General features: G+C 44.0%; 1 protein-coding gene across 1 annotated transcript in view; it reads right to left on the reverse strand.

The window, feature by feature from the left end:
- Positions 1–3312: 3312 nt before the first annotated feature.
- ASAP1 (ArfGAP with SH3 domain, ankyrin repeat and PH domain 1) overlaps positions 3313–15968 on the reverse strand; it is a gene marked incomplete at its 5' end in the record, with an annotated part of 63780 nt that continues 51124 nt past the window's right edge. Inside the window, 7 exons of the mRNA XM_010136481.1 lie at positions 3313–3683; positions 3933–4169; positions 6122–6244; positions 9043–9545; positions 10697–10755; positions 12990–13056; positions 15866–15968. The exon at positions 15866–15968 is cut by the window's right edge and continues 25 nt beyond it. Coding sequence (XP_010134783.1) covers positions 4095–4169; positions 6122–6244; positions 9043–9545; positions 10697–10755; positions 12990–13056; positions 15866–15968 — 930 coding nt within the window. The remainder of the gene's footprint in view (positions 3684–3932; positions 4170–6121; positions 6245–9042; positions 9546–10696; positions 10756–12989; positions 13057–15865) is intronic.

Raw genomic sequence — 15968 nt, forward strand, 5'->3', positions numbered from 1 at the left:
CTGAAGATGAGCCAGCAGCGTTCCCAGGTGGCCAAGAAGGCCAATGCCATCCTGGCTTGTACCAGCACTGGTGTGGGCAGCAGGAGTGGGACAGGGATTGCCCCCTGTAGTTTCACTCATCGGGATTTAAGACTTGCACCGCTTCTGCTGGGTTTGATTACCAACCAGTCTTCTGCCCAGCTACGAGCTCCCAGTTACCCAGGAAAAGAGTAAGCAGACTGAAACTTTGGACAACAAGGGGGTTCACTGGGGATGCACATGTCTTGGTTTCTTCTGCTGCAAACAGTGGAGTTTTCACTTGCAACAAAAATCAATACACGTCACTGAAGAACCAGAAAGACAAGCAGGACAGAGGATATTGGCACCAACCCATCTCCAGCTGCTGTTATGTGAAATACCGTGACAAGGTACAAACTGAGCAAGAGCAGAATATTTAACCTGACGGCTTCCCCCAGCCCATGTCTGTGTTGGGCACCCCCTCGCCCTGCGTGTTTAGCCTCTGTAAATGTAAATGCCCCACACTAACCCAAGCAGAACACTCTGTGACGAACCCAGGCCATGCCCGCGCTCCAGTGCGGCGCTCCAGCAGCCCCCTCATCGCAGCAGCCTCCGCACTCTGTGCCTCTGCAGTTCTTGTTTTCATACAACCCGGTAACTCCACACTCCAACTCTTCCTCCGACCAAAGGATGTTCTCCTGGCTTCCCAGCAACTTCAGGCGACTTGTTCCTTTTGGAGCACTTTTGATGGGAACAGGTCTCAAATGAGAAGCTTCTAAGGACTGAAGGACTGAGTCAGGGAGGGGAAGCTGGGTCAGAATGGAAATGCTAAGCAGTAGTCGCTCCATCCCAGAAAGGTTAGCACTGCTCAGTCGGTCTGAGACTGCTGTGGGGTCTGGTAACCCTGTCCGGGAGAGGGGAAGGTGTCTATGGGACAGGGGACCACGCTGAGCGGTTCTTCCTGACCCAGAGGGCCGGCTGTAGAGAGCAAGACACAGGGGCTGGCTTTCCGTAGAGCCGCTGAAGCCAGAGAGAAAGCAATCGAAACTCGTGGACAAAGTAAGCGTTGTGATGCTGACTTTAAGTAAAGTTTTCCAGACAAAGGCAATTGCATCCATACGGAACAGCTGTTAAAGAGATACACACTGCACGGCGTTACACACGGGGAGCCTTATACTGGAGAGAAAACAGGTCACGTGGTTTAGTTCTACCTGCTTGGAATCCAGGCTTTCTCCCGAGAAGATACTCCAGCTGACAAACGGGCCTTGTTCAGATATCTGGGATCAACTGAATACATTTATTTAAAAGCAATTTTAAATATTAAAAAAGTAGAAATTAACACATACAGTACTCAAAAACTGTCACATTAAATACATGTGGATAGACATGTGTACTGGTGTTTTACCTGAACATCCAGTGAGAAGTCTAGATTTTAACTAGTGGCATGACCAGGTCTGATCTCTGTACACGTTGATGTACTACGCAATAAAAAAATAAATAGCAACTGTTGTTCAACAGTAAATAAGACATCATCTGCAGAGCATACCTCCCCCTCTGGGGGCACCTACCCCTGGCCCTCCCCCCAGCCCCGTATCAGCTAGTTTTCATAAAGATTTAGACTTTCCAAATACTATGTCATATACAAAATTGCAGACAGCGGCTCATCGAGTTCAGCTGTAATGCTGTACTAAAACTCCATCAGTATCTTACATCGTCAGATTTCTCCGGACCCACAATAAGCCAGAATAAACAGAACTATTGTTCCCGATGGAACTCATTTAATTTTATAAAATGCATATGTATACTATTTTAAAGAGCGTAGAAAAGAATAGACATTTGACTCTACATAATTTTACATGCCTAGGTTTTCTTTATGCGATTTCCTTTTACCAGTTTATTTCAAGATCACTTAAAAATACAATTGACCACAAAAGTGAATAGGTTTTGTTCTTTAATGCAACTTAAAACATTGTAGTAATGGATAAAATGGAATGCGAGATAAATGCTAGACCTGACTTCCTTTCCATAGCAAACAGAATAACGTCTGAAATACTGGAGCTGGTAATACTGAAGATTAGATGCCAGCAGGCTCACTCACTCATTGCATAATTTATTCATTTTCTTAAATAAACTTTTGTTATAAATGATAAAACCACGAACAATTGAGAAATGTTCTGTGTTTTTTCCACGTGGGGTTTAGACTGATACTTGTTTCTATATTAACCACAAACAGAATTAAATATTCACTGACTACAGCCTTGTAAAATGGAATTAAAAATGAAAGCCCTCAGAAAGCCCGAGATGTGCTTTTATGAAATGAAAATCTTTCCATGCAGCCAAGGCAACCTGCTTGGGAAGAGCAGCACTAGCTACTGAAGCCAAAGTAACGTTTAAAGCAAGAAATACGAAACTACGCGTGAAAGTCATGGAACCTGCTACAGACAAACTAGGGGAAAAACACGACTGCATCATGTCTCGAAGTTGAAGTAGAGCGATGGAAGTGACACAGGAGATGAAAGTTTCCAGTCACAGGTGTAAGTGTTTTCTGGCAATGCAACTTCCTACCAGCTTTCAAGAAACCTCAGCTCAAATGCAGCCTTCCACAGATTTTAGAAATCAGCTTTATAACAGCAAACCTGTTACCTGGTGCTTTGAAATAGCTCTATTACAGTTTAGTGAACTCCACTAAAACCAGCCTGATCCTTGTGATCCCAGTTCTATCCTCAACAGCCGATCAAACGCATGAAAGGTCGCCTTAACTTTCACTTTTTAGAGCGATTAAAAATCATTTAAATTTATCCTTATATCACTACTTAAGAAATTTTATTTTAGGTAACTAACTTTTAGCAAGGTTGAAGACAGAGGAATAAAAACCCCACAAAATCATTTTTCAAAGAGCCAATTTAGCTATAAACAAAGACTGCTGCAAGCTCACGTTAATCTGAACAGCAATTAAGTGAAAATGTTCTTTTCCTCAAGGGTAGCTACGTGACTACGGCACTACGTTTGTACAGAGGCAGGTTTCAAGTAAGCGTCTAAAAGCATGCATAATGTCCACAGAAACACCCTCCAGAAGTCCTTGGTCACTACGGATTCGGGAAAGGAACCGGCAAATTTCACATATATCTACGAAAGAACAACATGACTCATTTTCAGTGAAGGAAGTTTTCGAATGAAATAAATTTGTAACTCTGTATAGCGCGGTACTGTCACGGGGCAACTGCAGTCACAGTCTGGCGAAGGTCCACGAAAGGTCAACATGAAATGCTGTATGCACACCATAAAACACTACTGTTATCTGTAGAGTCAGTGAATATTTGTCTTCATCGTTACATGGGACTGAGCACTAGATTAAATAAATACCGAAGTGGGTTCCACAGCTGTAAACCGCACACACGTACAAACTGCAGACTGGCTGTCAATTGTCCAAACCCATTCACTCGCTCTAACTTCCTGCTCACTCAGAACACCGAGTTATGAGGAACGGTCGCTCCTGCACAGCCACGTGGTTGACGGCCACCACCTACGTTTGGAGAGCTGGATTTGGAACAGCATAGACAGAGGAGTAAGTGCTAGATGCCGAGGATGGCTTCAACGGACCCGATAAGGCGTGCCAGGTTCCAAGGCTACCATAATACTGGCGAAGGCGGAATAACACAGTATATTTACAATACATATAATTCAACCTCATGAGGTGAAACTTAAATGGATTGGTAATTTGTAACAGCAGCGATATATACAGTTGTGCACAGGAGAACAGGGAGGCAGCAGCGTTCGCTTTTGCTAAAAAGCCCGTCTTGCGTGGAGAATGTGCAATGCTCAAGTTTAGGATTTCTTGTTCGTTTTTACTAGTCTGACAGAATGTGCACAAAGGACACTGGGAATACTGGCGAAGGCGGAATAACACAGTATATTTACAATACATATAATTCAACCTCATGAGGTGAAACTTAAATGGATTGGTAATTTGTAACAGCAGCGATATATACAGTTGTGCACAGGAGAACAGGGAGGCAGCAGCGTTCGCTTTTGCTAAAAAGCCCGTCTTGCGTGGAGAATGTGCAATGCTCAAGTTTAGGATTTCTTGTTCGTTTTTACTAGTCTGACAGAATGTGCACAAAGGACACTGGGAAGACCCCTTTCCGCTCTGGCTGTCCTTCGATGTGGCCAATCTGCAACACAGGAGAAAAACGTACAAATACATATATATATATATATATGTGTGTGTGTGTGCGCGCGCACGCGTACACACGGCGTTCATCGACTGCGCTCACCTCACTTGACTGAAAAGCAGCAGAGCTGCATGGACTCTAGCTGCACTCGCAAGTTCTTGGACAGTTTAAAGCAGACCTTAGCGTTTGAATTTGTGTAAAGGATCAAAAGAAAACCGTACAAGCACGTTATAAAGAGGGCAAACGATGCCAACTGAATCTAAAGAGAACAAAACTGCCATTCGATTTGGAAACCTACATTCACCCCCAAATTTCGAGGATCTCACCACCACAGAAGGCTGGTTTTCTTCTGTCTGATGGACTAGGGTTCAGTAACAAGATACACATCTCTGAAAACCATTCACCTTAGTTCACCAAACCAGTCCTAACCATCTCACCTCAGGGAAACGTCCACTACAGCTGTGAAGTGACTTAGGGCAATCTGCAGGCTTTACTTACTGAAGGTGACAAGAGCCCAGCTGTTCTCTCACTGAATGAGTACGGTTCCCAGTGACCGATGTGTGTACTGGTGTTTATCACAAACCCCAGCAGGGTCTATACAGTATCTTTGATGTTTAACTTCTGACACATTTTGCACAATAATAATTAAGAAATAGCCAAGTGAATTCTAAAGAAAAACCCCAAATAACAGCACCTTGTGTGAACTGACACGTTTAAACTGGCAGCACTGCAGCAGCAGTCTGGACTGCCCACACACAACCCTCCGCATCCTGCGACCGCGCTGCTCACTGCTTTCAGAACAACAGCGTACCTCCTTCCTCTTCCACCAGCCAGCAAAATGGGAAGGGGAAACATGCAGGGCTGGCCATTTCCTCTCGTAGAGCCAAATTTTTTAAGCCTGTGAGTCAACAGCCCTTGTTTCCCTTCTCAGAAAAACCTGGACTGAAGCACTTCATGGGACTAGTCAGGCGTGTACCCAGAGATCTTAAAAAGCCACTTCATGAAACAGACTCATCCACTAACGCAGCCACAATCAGGGACTGGATGATGTGGTTAGCACAGCAGCTTTTCGCTGGGCATGGCTCTTTTGATACCATCTTTTCAGCTGAAAATCTTCCACCCTTCAGGAGTTGAGAGAGGAAACCATGTGGCTAGAAGGAAACCAGCAAAGATGGTGCTGCACTTAGGGAATCACAGGCAGCATTGTGCTAAGAATTTGGTTTGATCACAATGAAATTTGTCTCATCTTCCCCAGTAGTAATTCTTAGGTCGAAGTTCGATGTAGCAGGGCTTTGGAGGCAAGAAGTAGAATGTCAAGGGAGGGTTGGAGCCTTCAGCGGGCATTGAGAAAACCTGGTGCTAGCCCTCAAGAGCTAGAGACAACATGCAGTCCAGAGCAGGGGGCAGTATGATACAAACCAATGCCACAGGAGGGAAGAAGGGGAAGAAAATGTTAACGACCTCTCATTTAAAGGGCAAAACCATCCACTTACAGCATTAATTACAAACAGTTTTTCAGACTTCTAGCATCCCCTGTAGGTGTTACTTCACATCTGCGGTGAACTGAAGATAATTATTTACCTTGTCTTTCATGAAGAGTGTAAGCACGCTAAATGGAGTAAAAATCACTGCCTCTTCATTTCATGACAGGCCAGTGTGCGTTCCAGAGAGTGACACGGGTAAATACGTGTTGTTAAAAGCCAGCAATAAAGCCAGACCTAGTCAGGATGGTCCTAGCAGTCTCCCGGGAAGAGACACACCCTACCAGAGAAAAGCGGGTCTTCTCTAACACTAGTTTAAGGGCTCAGGTAAAACACTCCCAAATCAACAAAACAGAAACCTCACCACTCACACACCAAAATAACCACAAACCCTCTCAATCTGCAGAGAGATGCTTTCCTTTAGAAGTCAGAAGGAAGTTACGTGGAACCATAAAAGGAAAAGATACATACCCACCACTCTTGGTCCTCTTCACCGGTTACAATAATTACTTCTCCTTCAACAAAGGTGAGCTCATCATCATTATCTGCCTGACAGTCATAAATGGTCTTCACTCGCCTAACTTTGTTTTTCCCCTAAAAACAGAAGGAAGTTTTAGGTGAAGGACATGAGGAACAGTGGTAACAGGTATGTGATCTGAATTTTGCCCTGTAGTTATGTTTTATTGACAAGAAGGTGCTTTCCCTGCAATGGGGGACAGTATTCCTCACGGTTAGAGCTTTGTAGCTAGTACAAAAATAGAGTACCCTTTGGTTTCAGATCTGCTCAGTCAACTGGGAATTATTATTTGAGTGATTTTTTGTGCAGAATAGTAGCACTGAATAGTACTGAAAGAATCTTGATTAGACGGCAGTACTGTTACTTTGTGATGATAATTCACCACAGATAGTCTCACAGCTCTGCCATTCTGAGTCCCAGTATTTTCTAGGTCATACTTTGCTCCATGCTGCTAATTCCTATGAAAAAGCCTGAGCCACGGACTCCTCCCCGAACATATGTTTCTCATGGCAGGGAAAGTGATTTAAATTATTTCCAAATACAGCAAGGAAGCAATATTCACAGCAAAGCTCTCCCGCTACTTTATATTCCTCTATTTTCATACCTACGCTTCTTCAAAAACTACAGTTCCTTCTTTGAACAGAAGTGGTCAAATAACGAGAATGCAAAAAACCCCCAAGAACACCACAAGGAGATGAGAAGCAGAAGAGCTACGAAGAAAAATAGGTCAGCAGGTTTACAGGAATCTGAGCCAGAGGTAACTCGACAGAGGAAGTAGCCTAGGGAGCCTTCTCTCTGCTATTACCGACCCGCCTGAAATACCTCTATGCTTTGGCAAAAAAAAAAAAATTCCCTGCAGATCAGCAGCAGAACACCCAGCAAAGAGCACTCCTGCCAAATTCAAGGTACAGAAAAATAGCAATTATAGAGGGAGCTGAGGGACAGAGCGGTTAAACACAACGTTAAGACTTAGAAAACTCCCGTTCTCAAGACAAATGGACCAAATACCTGAAGTGAAAGTTCATATGAGATCCAACGGATTTTTTAGAGCAAGGGTTTGCTGCAACAAGAAGTGACTTCAAAGAACACTTTCTTGCTATTTAAAAGAAATTCATATCATTTGAACAAAAATCTCAACTATCGCCAGGGACTGGAATTCAGTATTCAGGGGTATTTGGGGCCAGTGCCGAGACCCTCTGCAGGCGAGGAGTGCTGCCAGTCAATCCTCCAGGGCTGAAGGGAAGCAGCTACTTCTGCCAGATAAAAATTGTCACATTCAGTGAAGAGACTGAAGAAGGTTAATTTCCTCTAAACTCAAGAGAACTGTTTGCAACTCACGTTGTAAGAACACATGAAAAAAATATGGCAGCTGCTGCTGGTTCCTTCAGATCAGTACCACAGATGACACTAACATTCTATTCCTTTCACTTAGGAGAGCGGTAGGAAGGACAATTCAAGCTCGAGGTGTATTCAGTCTTGGGAAGGTTTAAAAAAGGACGGATCTGACAAGAGCCTAGATTTGCCACAACAGTCTGGGGCACTGGTGGGTAAAGAAACAGACGCAATTCCAGGCCATGTAATTTGTGTCTATAAAACAAATACCAACCACCCCCCCAACTCCTTCTATCCAGTGCTGGTACTTACTAAGAAGGGACTTCTATGCTTAAGAATGAGTAATAGTGAGCTGCCGTGATCATTAATAACACCTCCATGCTCTTCTGATTAAAAAGCAGCATTTTGTCTCCTTTACAGAAAGGACACACACAAGAACACTCAAGTGCTCAGTGGGATTTCAGAAGCACTCACAGCAAGTTTCATTTCTCTGAAAATATCCTTTCAAGTCCTTACGTTAACAGCATTGGTATTTTTACCCCAATAATTCTGAACGCTTGATGTTCTAGAACTTCCAGTCAAAACCGTGTGCTCATCTACCTTGTGGCTAAGCACGAGTCAAACCCCCAGTGAAGCCCCCACCCGTACTGGTGGCTGCTGTCACGGGTCTCACTGCTGCGCTGTGACGCAGCATTCCACCCGTTTGTGCGGAGAGGATGCAGCCCTCCGCTTTCGCTACAAGAACAGAAGTGCTTTACAGAACCGATCTGACAAGCAAAACCATCTCCTTTTTGATGTGTTCGTGATGATGTGACAATCCTTAGAGAGCTCTAACGGGGTTTCAACATACACGCGCATGAAGAATCCTCTGCTGGATGGAAATGGCACTGGTCACCAAGATGAACAGCCAGATGAAATGGGGATGGAACAAGGACATTTGGAATCGAGCCCTGCTCTGCTACTGCTCACCATACAGCCGTGTCCACTTTGCTACTGCAGCAATTTATCTGAACCTTCGTTAAGCACTTCAGTACCTCCATGTTAAATACTCACGATAGGAACAGTTCCTAGTTTGTCACAGTTGATTTGAAATTTTTTATCTACTGACAGTAGGTGCTCACATCCCTTCTTAAAGCATACAAAAATCAAACATGCAGATATTCTAGTAACCTACAGCACACAGAGCAGGCAGCAAGGACCACCAGTCACTTCAGAAGTGAGACCGGCACAGATTAAAATGCCCATGTTCCCTAATCAATCTGAATACACTGTTGTGCTCCTAATCGTTTTACGTTACTGGTACTAGTTTCAGCATGCAGGAGACCTTGTAAACCCCCAGAATTTACTGAAGCTGCTTGGGAGTACAAAAGTTCCTCCTTGTTCCTCATCCCAGCCCATAACATTGCGTTGCTTTGTGTGCATAGCTCAAGGGTGGGTTTTTTGGTGGGTTTTTCTGGGTTGGCTGGTTTGTTTTACACAGATAGTCCTACAGTAACTTCAAAGACTGCCATGGATATTCTGAACCAGCTGGAATAATACCTACCATATTTATTTTCCTGGGAAGCGGCACAGGAGTTTCTGGCAGGGTATGTGTGATGTCATTAGACTCTTCAGATGGTTGCCTTTGGATGGTGTCTCTAGATTGTACACTTGGAGAAAGATCTAAGGAGTGAGATTTTTGATTTGCCTCTGAGGGCTGAGGCTTCAGTGATGCTTCTCCACCTTGAGTTTTAGCCAACAGCTCTCCTAGCTGAGGTTTTGGAGGAAGGTCCTTCATTTGCGGCTTTGGAGGTAAGTCTCCAAGTTGTGGTTTTGGTGGCAAGTCTCCTAGCTGAGGCTTTGGGGGTAGTTCTCCAGGCTTTGGGGGTAAATCTCCCACTTGAGGTTTCTGAGTTAATTCCAGAGGCAGAGGCTTTGGGGGCAAGTCTCCAGGTTGTGGTTTCTGCGGTATGTCGATGGACAGTGAGGGCTTCTGAAAGATTTCCGTGTGCTGATGGGATTTATCTATTGAAAGATGATGACTGGTTTCTATTTTCCTTAGTGCCACTAAAACAAAAGAGCATAACAAAGGGTTTTGACAATCTCATTTTAATATTAAAGAACCGAAGAACATATCAGACTGTAACTGTGTAAACGGCCACGTGTTCACTGAGCACCGATAACTGCCCACATCCTCCTAGGCCATGGCAAGTGCAAGGTAAGAAATACATCTTTACCCAACCCTCTTTTACTGAGGTCTCATTTCATTGCTTCTCCTGGTGGCCAGGAGTGCTTAATCCAACAGCTCCTAGTTGTCAGATGAAGCATTTAAAGCGAAATAAAATTATTTCTTTTCAGACCTAAAAAAAAAAAATATTAAATATAAGAGAAGATGTATTTTGAAAAACAACCTATCAATCCACTGATGTAACCGTGAAGAAAAATTCAGAGGTTTGGACAGGCATCCTGTCCTGATCTTCAGCCCCGACAGTGATCATCCACTCATCTGGATAGAGCGTATTTTTGACAGAGTCTGTATCAGACAGAGCTACGAGGTAGGTCTGGTTTTGACTTTATAGTCAACTGCTGCAAGAACAGGAAGAACTACCTAGAACCTGCTGTATGAATTTAAAAGGAAACTAGAAAAAAATGTCTAAAAGAAAGGGCCGTGAGTGCTCACTGGATGATGGTCCCAGCATGTTCATCACCAATATATAAGCGAGCACGTAAGAGTACCTGATTCTTCTCAAAGTAGTTGTAAGGACAACAGCCCTGATCGCCAAAACATGGCAATGGACACAGCTTACTCCAAGGGTATAAGGAAACTGGACTCAGGGAATATCGGGAAGGAAAAAAGAGGTTACCAATGAGATCAGTCACACCAGACGTGGCCATGCACAACCTGTTCTCAGGTCAAGACGCTGGCCCTGCTCTGAGTGGTGGACCGGAGCAGCTGAGGTCTTTTCCAGCTTCCATGAAATTAGAATTTGGGGTTTTTTTTTTTTTTCTTTCCTCCTTGTGTTCCATAGGTCTAACTATGTTCTTAGTTTAATAAAAACCTTCTGGATATTCTAAAACCCTTTCAGTTTTGCTAAGCTTTCATGGTTTGTGACAAAATTTCTGCTGAGAAGAACTTCTGCTGTATTTAAAACAAGTATCTACTGTCACCCACATTTCAAAAACAACACTGTGAGAATGTGCACAAAGAGAACTCTTACCTTTCTGAGGTAGTTTGGGAAGAACTCTAGGCCCAAGGGCAGTCTTTGCAGTCCCAGTGCTAAATCAACAGATGTGAATTATTAGTGCTTACAACTTACATACTTTTCTTTCCCATTTTTCCCCTATATAGACTCATAACTGAAAAAAAAAAAATCCCCACATTTATTTTGCTTCTTTTATGTAACCATCAATCCTGAAACTCTTAAAGCTGTTAAAAATGAACTATTTTTTTAGAGAAAAATACACGCAAACCCCACACAGCTTTACACTCCAGGGCAGATTTATTCTACGACGTAACTCTGGTATGTGCAAAAACGTACTTTGAAAATACGTGAAGCTGAAAGACCCGCTCAGTGGGAGATTCTGAACTGAATTTTGTCTTTAAAATAATTACACTGATGCAATCAAATCATAATCTGTCCTTTGTGTCCGTGGTTTGAAGTTCCCCAGGACTGAGCCTTGTAGCCTCCTGCATGAGTACGACACCGTATTACACACAAACCGCAGCTGCCCTGGGAGACCGAGTCTCCGCTGCTCCAAGGCAATGCTGAGAATTGTGGGAAAACAACATGCTTGAGTCTGTCAACCTGTGGTACAGCTGTGGTAGCTACTCGTAGTAGTGAGCAACAATACAAGCAGGACAGTTGTGAGTAATTTAATTACAGGTGCATATTGCCAAAGCTATCCATCTATGCTTTCTGCTGTAGACATTTTTCTTTTTTCAGAATAACATTAGGCTGGCTCAAATTTGCAAGCACAGCATGTGAGGGGAAAACGTACTGCAAGTTTTAACAAAAAAACCACCAAATTTCTTCAACCAAACCCACAACCGAGTCACTTTTCTAAACAACAACTGTGGAAGGAAAGAAGAAAACTAATTGATTTAAGGCCAAAAAAAAATATCAAACAATAAATAATCAAATGCAACTCAGTATTGCCTCAAAATAGTTATTAAAAAAGATAAGGACAAAGAAACCAAATGATTTCGTTGCCAGAGTGTGTTTAGCAGAGCAGAGAGTCTTCTGTGTCAGCCGCCTTGATGCTGGTATTATTTGTCCCTGAAGCTAACATTTCAAAGGAGAATGATGGAACACTTCCATCTGAATTTCCTAGCTTTTATTTAAATAGGCAAAACGTATCATGACAGAAAACTGAAAGTTCAATCTTGACTCAATAAATAATGACCTCGGCCTTTACCTAATGCCCTCAAGCGCGAGCACCACACTTGTACCCGCCGCTTACAAGAATCAAGCACGACACCAGCTCTTTGTGCTGGAGACCACCACCACCACGTTCCCAAATCCCCTCAACCGCGACCACCCCCCTTGTCCCCGCCGCTTACAAGAATCAAGCACGACACCAGCTCTTTGTGCTGGAGACCACCACCACCACGTTCCCCCCCCGAGCACCCAGTGCCACCCGGACGGATTCAGCATGGCAAGTCAGCTGTGCTACCAACAACCCATCGGCTGCCCGTCCCGACAGGGCAGATCACGGAGCGAGGAGTGTCCAGAAACAACCTGCGCATCTTCTGCTGGGATTTGTTTGACGCTACACATCCATCTCCCGTCACGGCCTGATCGCACACATTTCTGGTCACGCAAGGTCTCCGTCGTCTTGCCTGAGGCACGTCTTTATTAGAATTACTGTTCTTTGAACCTCAGGACTTTGCAATCACAACAAACACTAAGAGACAGGAACGTACGGCCACGCGGGCTACTTCAGTGATTGAAAAAGACACTGCTCACGTATGGACCTGACAGACTACGAGCTACAAGAGTTAGCATTATCACAGACCGTGTGGCAGCACATAAGCTCGACCGACTGGACAACAGTGAGGCTGGAAGTCTGAGCTGAATTCTCTCTTACAGAGCTATCTTCCATGCCAGCCTGCACCCAGAGTGACACTTCGGTAGCTACAGGCACGAGACCTCACACTGAAGGAGACAGAATGAAATGCCAGGAGACATGAAAATAACCCTTTTGTCCTGCTGCTCTGCAGCCTGAGGCAGCGCTGCCCAGCCCAGAGCACTTCTGTAGGAGCGGGAGATGGACTGCGGTACGAGCCGTTCTGCCCACCCCACTCAAAGGGTGAATTGTGTGTGGACAGCCACGGACATGGCGTAGGAGGCTCAGCGAGGCCAAAGTATTCGCATGGCAGTAAGGCATGCGGAAAACCAACGCAGAAACACTGCTAGGGTTCCGCTCCATGCGAAAGGCCAGTTTTTTCTAATTTACAGATTAGTTATGCTTAGATAAGTATTCGTCCTTGCCTTCACATACAGATTTTACCTTGACTGCTGAGACATGCCCTCAAACTTGTTTGCAGCCTTAGTTGAAGGTGGGCCCAAATCATTACCTGAAGTGAAAAAAAAGCACAATTTAAAAAAAATATTAGGGTAACTGAAATATAATCAACACAGGGTGCAATTTCAAGCAGAGTACGCGTTCTTCCAAGTATCCTCTATACAATATGTCTAAAGATTTTGAAGACCGTACCTCATTAATAATTTTGTAACCGAAAATGCAGCAAGGACCATACCCCCCCAGCTTGATCTTCGTCTAAGACAGTTTAACACCAGTCACTGGCAGCTCACGTCTGCTGGCAAGGAAAGATGGAATGACATCGCGGAGTTACTGCTGTAGGGCATTTGTTTTGAATAGAGTGTTTCCATTTTCTCTGCACAGGAGATACTGCAGGCCGGTCTGAAATAAATTTCCTGCAGATGCTCACATTTTGTTATGGGGCATGTCTTTTTAAAACCACCCTGAATTTTATTTTATTCACAAAACATCATCTTTCTACGAATTGGTATTTTATCCTGCATACAGCGTAGCCTTTGCTGATTTAATGACTTAGTACGCTAGCATAACCCGAACGTTAAGCGCTGCGGAAGAAAAGACCCTGGGTGTCCTTGATTCTGCCAAAACGCAGCAGTACTCAACCCCAGGTGCTTCTGATACCCTCAGCAGAAGGCTCCTCTCTCATTCACCATCACTGTGCCCGAGGTGCAATTATACCAACGACTCTGCTTCAGCGCCTTTATCTTCCCCCTTCCCTCTCCTATTACAGCTTGTCTAAACAATCTTAGAGCCAAATTCAACACCCATTAGTAAATTTTGTCCCCAAAATAGATAGAAAATGCCATTTAACATTCCAAGAACACAAAATAGTTCCCATACAAAGGAATGACATCTCTGCCTCGATACCGTTCCTGTGCAGTGATGTCTAAACGGAGCAGCAGCAAAGGCTCATGCTGAGCACTGCTAAAAATGTGTTTATTTTTAAAGGTGAGAAAAAAGAAAGAAAGAAGGAATAATAAAGGTAAGAAACAGCAAACCCTTCACATGTAGATCCTATGAATAAAGCAAGGAAAAATACCTCACGGTTGCTATGGAAATCCAGAATAATCTAAATGACATTTTTAGAACAACTTTGAATAGTGATTTAATTTGCTTAGACATAAACTAAGGGTTGCTCTGCTTGAAACCTCTGTTACTGCACAGATTAGAAAACAAATGCTGAAATTCAACATAACAATATAACAACACAGAAAAAAAGCTTCTGAAAGAGAAAGCAGTGAACATCTGACAATGTTCTTACACCAAAAACACAAAGGCAGAGACAAGAAACTCCCTCATTTATAAACACAAAACTTAATACTTGCTTAAAATCCACTTTGAAACAAGTTTTTGTAGATGTCAGCTAAGAAAAAGGGGAGAAGAGGCCCCTCTTCCCTCCACTGAGGTTTAGTCGGCTCTGCAGAGCAGAAGAGAGACCGAAGCAGCAACGTTCTGTCTCTGTTCTTCTACCGCCGTAAGTTCTTCTCCTTGAACTCCACACCTGCGCCTTCCCCATATTTTCCCTTTCCTTTACCTGTTGTCTAATATTTTTAAAGAAAACTTGGCACTAGCTTAACATCTGTTCCTATCCCCCTTTGCCTTCCAGCGGCGTTGCACTACGTGGTATTCTAGGATATGGTGGTTTAGGTGCTGTCTTGGACTCGCTATTTGGGGTTTTTAAAAATTTTTCAAGTCCAAGCTCTTCAAAATGTCTTTGCTACCTCTGAAACAGTACCTGGCACTTAAGACTCCAGAACACAGGGAACATTTTTTTCCATATCCCAGACATCTGAAAAGTAGAGAACTGAAAAGATTGTCATTATTTGTATATTCCTTGAGAAAGAGACTTTCCTATTCACTGGACTCTACTTCTCTCCATATTAAATTCTAAATTAAATCACATATTCCACACGATGCTGCACCACATTTAACTCAATTTGCTGAAACAACAACAACAAAAAAGGTGCATTTAGGCTCGCAATTTTTTTTAGGCTAGTTATTTTATGTTTGTATTAGAACAGAGAGAAGCTACTCTTAAGATATAAGCAGTGCACTGATGGCTGCCCTCTGTAAGCATGGGGTTCCAGCTCAAAAGTTGCAGACTGGGAGAAGTTGACTGCACACAGTGATGTTTATTGAAATGAGGAAGAATTTGAGTAGTCTGGAAAATAGATTCTAAAGTGGTTCTGTCAGAAAGGCATTCTGCTAAAAAAAAAAAAAAAGTGCTGTGTGTTTCTGTGTAACTTCTGCAAGGAGAAGGATGCAAACCTCTCAGTCTTTGTATGTGCACAGACAACATCACAGAACTCCAGACATACTAAGACAACACATCCCCAGCAGCTAGGAGTGAACGCTTCACAGGAGGCATCTGGCAGAGCCCAAGGAAACCAGCTCTCCTGGCACTCAGAACGACTCATGCCCATCGAGGTCTGTGTGCCCCAACTCAAGGTCCATCGAGATCAACGAGCTGGGCAGAACAGGAGCAGGGCTGAGGAAGCAGATGCAGAGCAGATGCAGCGGATGAGGGGGCCGGGGGGCAGGCAGCCTGGGCAGTTAGGGTAGGGGGAGCGGGGAGACGGAAGCGGCAGAGGAGATTGAACTGGGCCCCAGGGGAGCGGGGAATAGTTTCAGTTTTCTCGAGTGAGACTCAGATACAGAAGCCTGGAAGCTAGAGTGACAGAGACAGAACTACCGATTTCTCTGGGCTGAGGTAACATCACGCTGCGATCACTGGGAAGCAAGCACCAGGTAACAAGAAACCAAAGATCATATATCATCCATCATCAAGGTTTTCCCCTGCCCTTGTTTTGCGTTTCAAAACTCACCCCAAGGAATTGGGCCCTTATTCTGGGGTCCATGAGGTAGTGGGCTTGGTGGGTCAGAGAGGGTTCTTTTGTGTCCTGGGGGTGGGGGAGGTGGTCTCTTCTT

The sequence above is a fragment of the Buceros rhinoceros genome, unplaced genomic scaffold (genome assembly GCF_000710305.1).
Source record: "Buceros rhinoceros silvestris isolate BGI_N320 unplaced genomic scaffold, ASM71030v1 scaffold6770, whole genome shotgun sequence".
In the NCBI taxonomy this organism is placed as follows: domain Eukaryota; kingdom Metazoa; phylum Chordata; class Aves; order Bucerotiformes; family Bucerotidae; genus Buceros; species Buceros rhinoceros.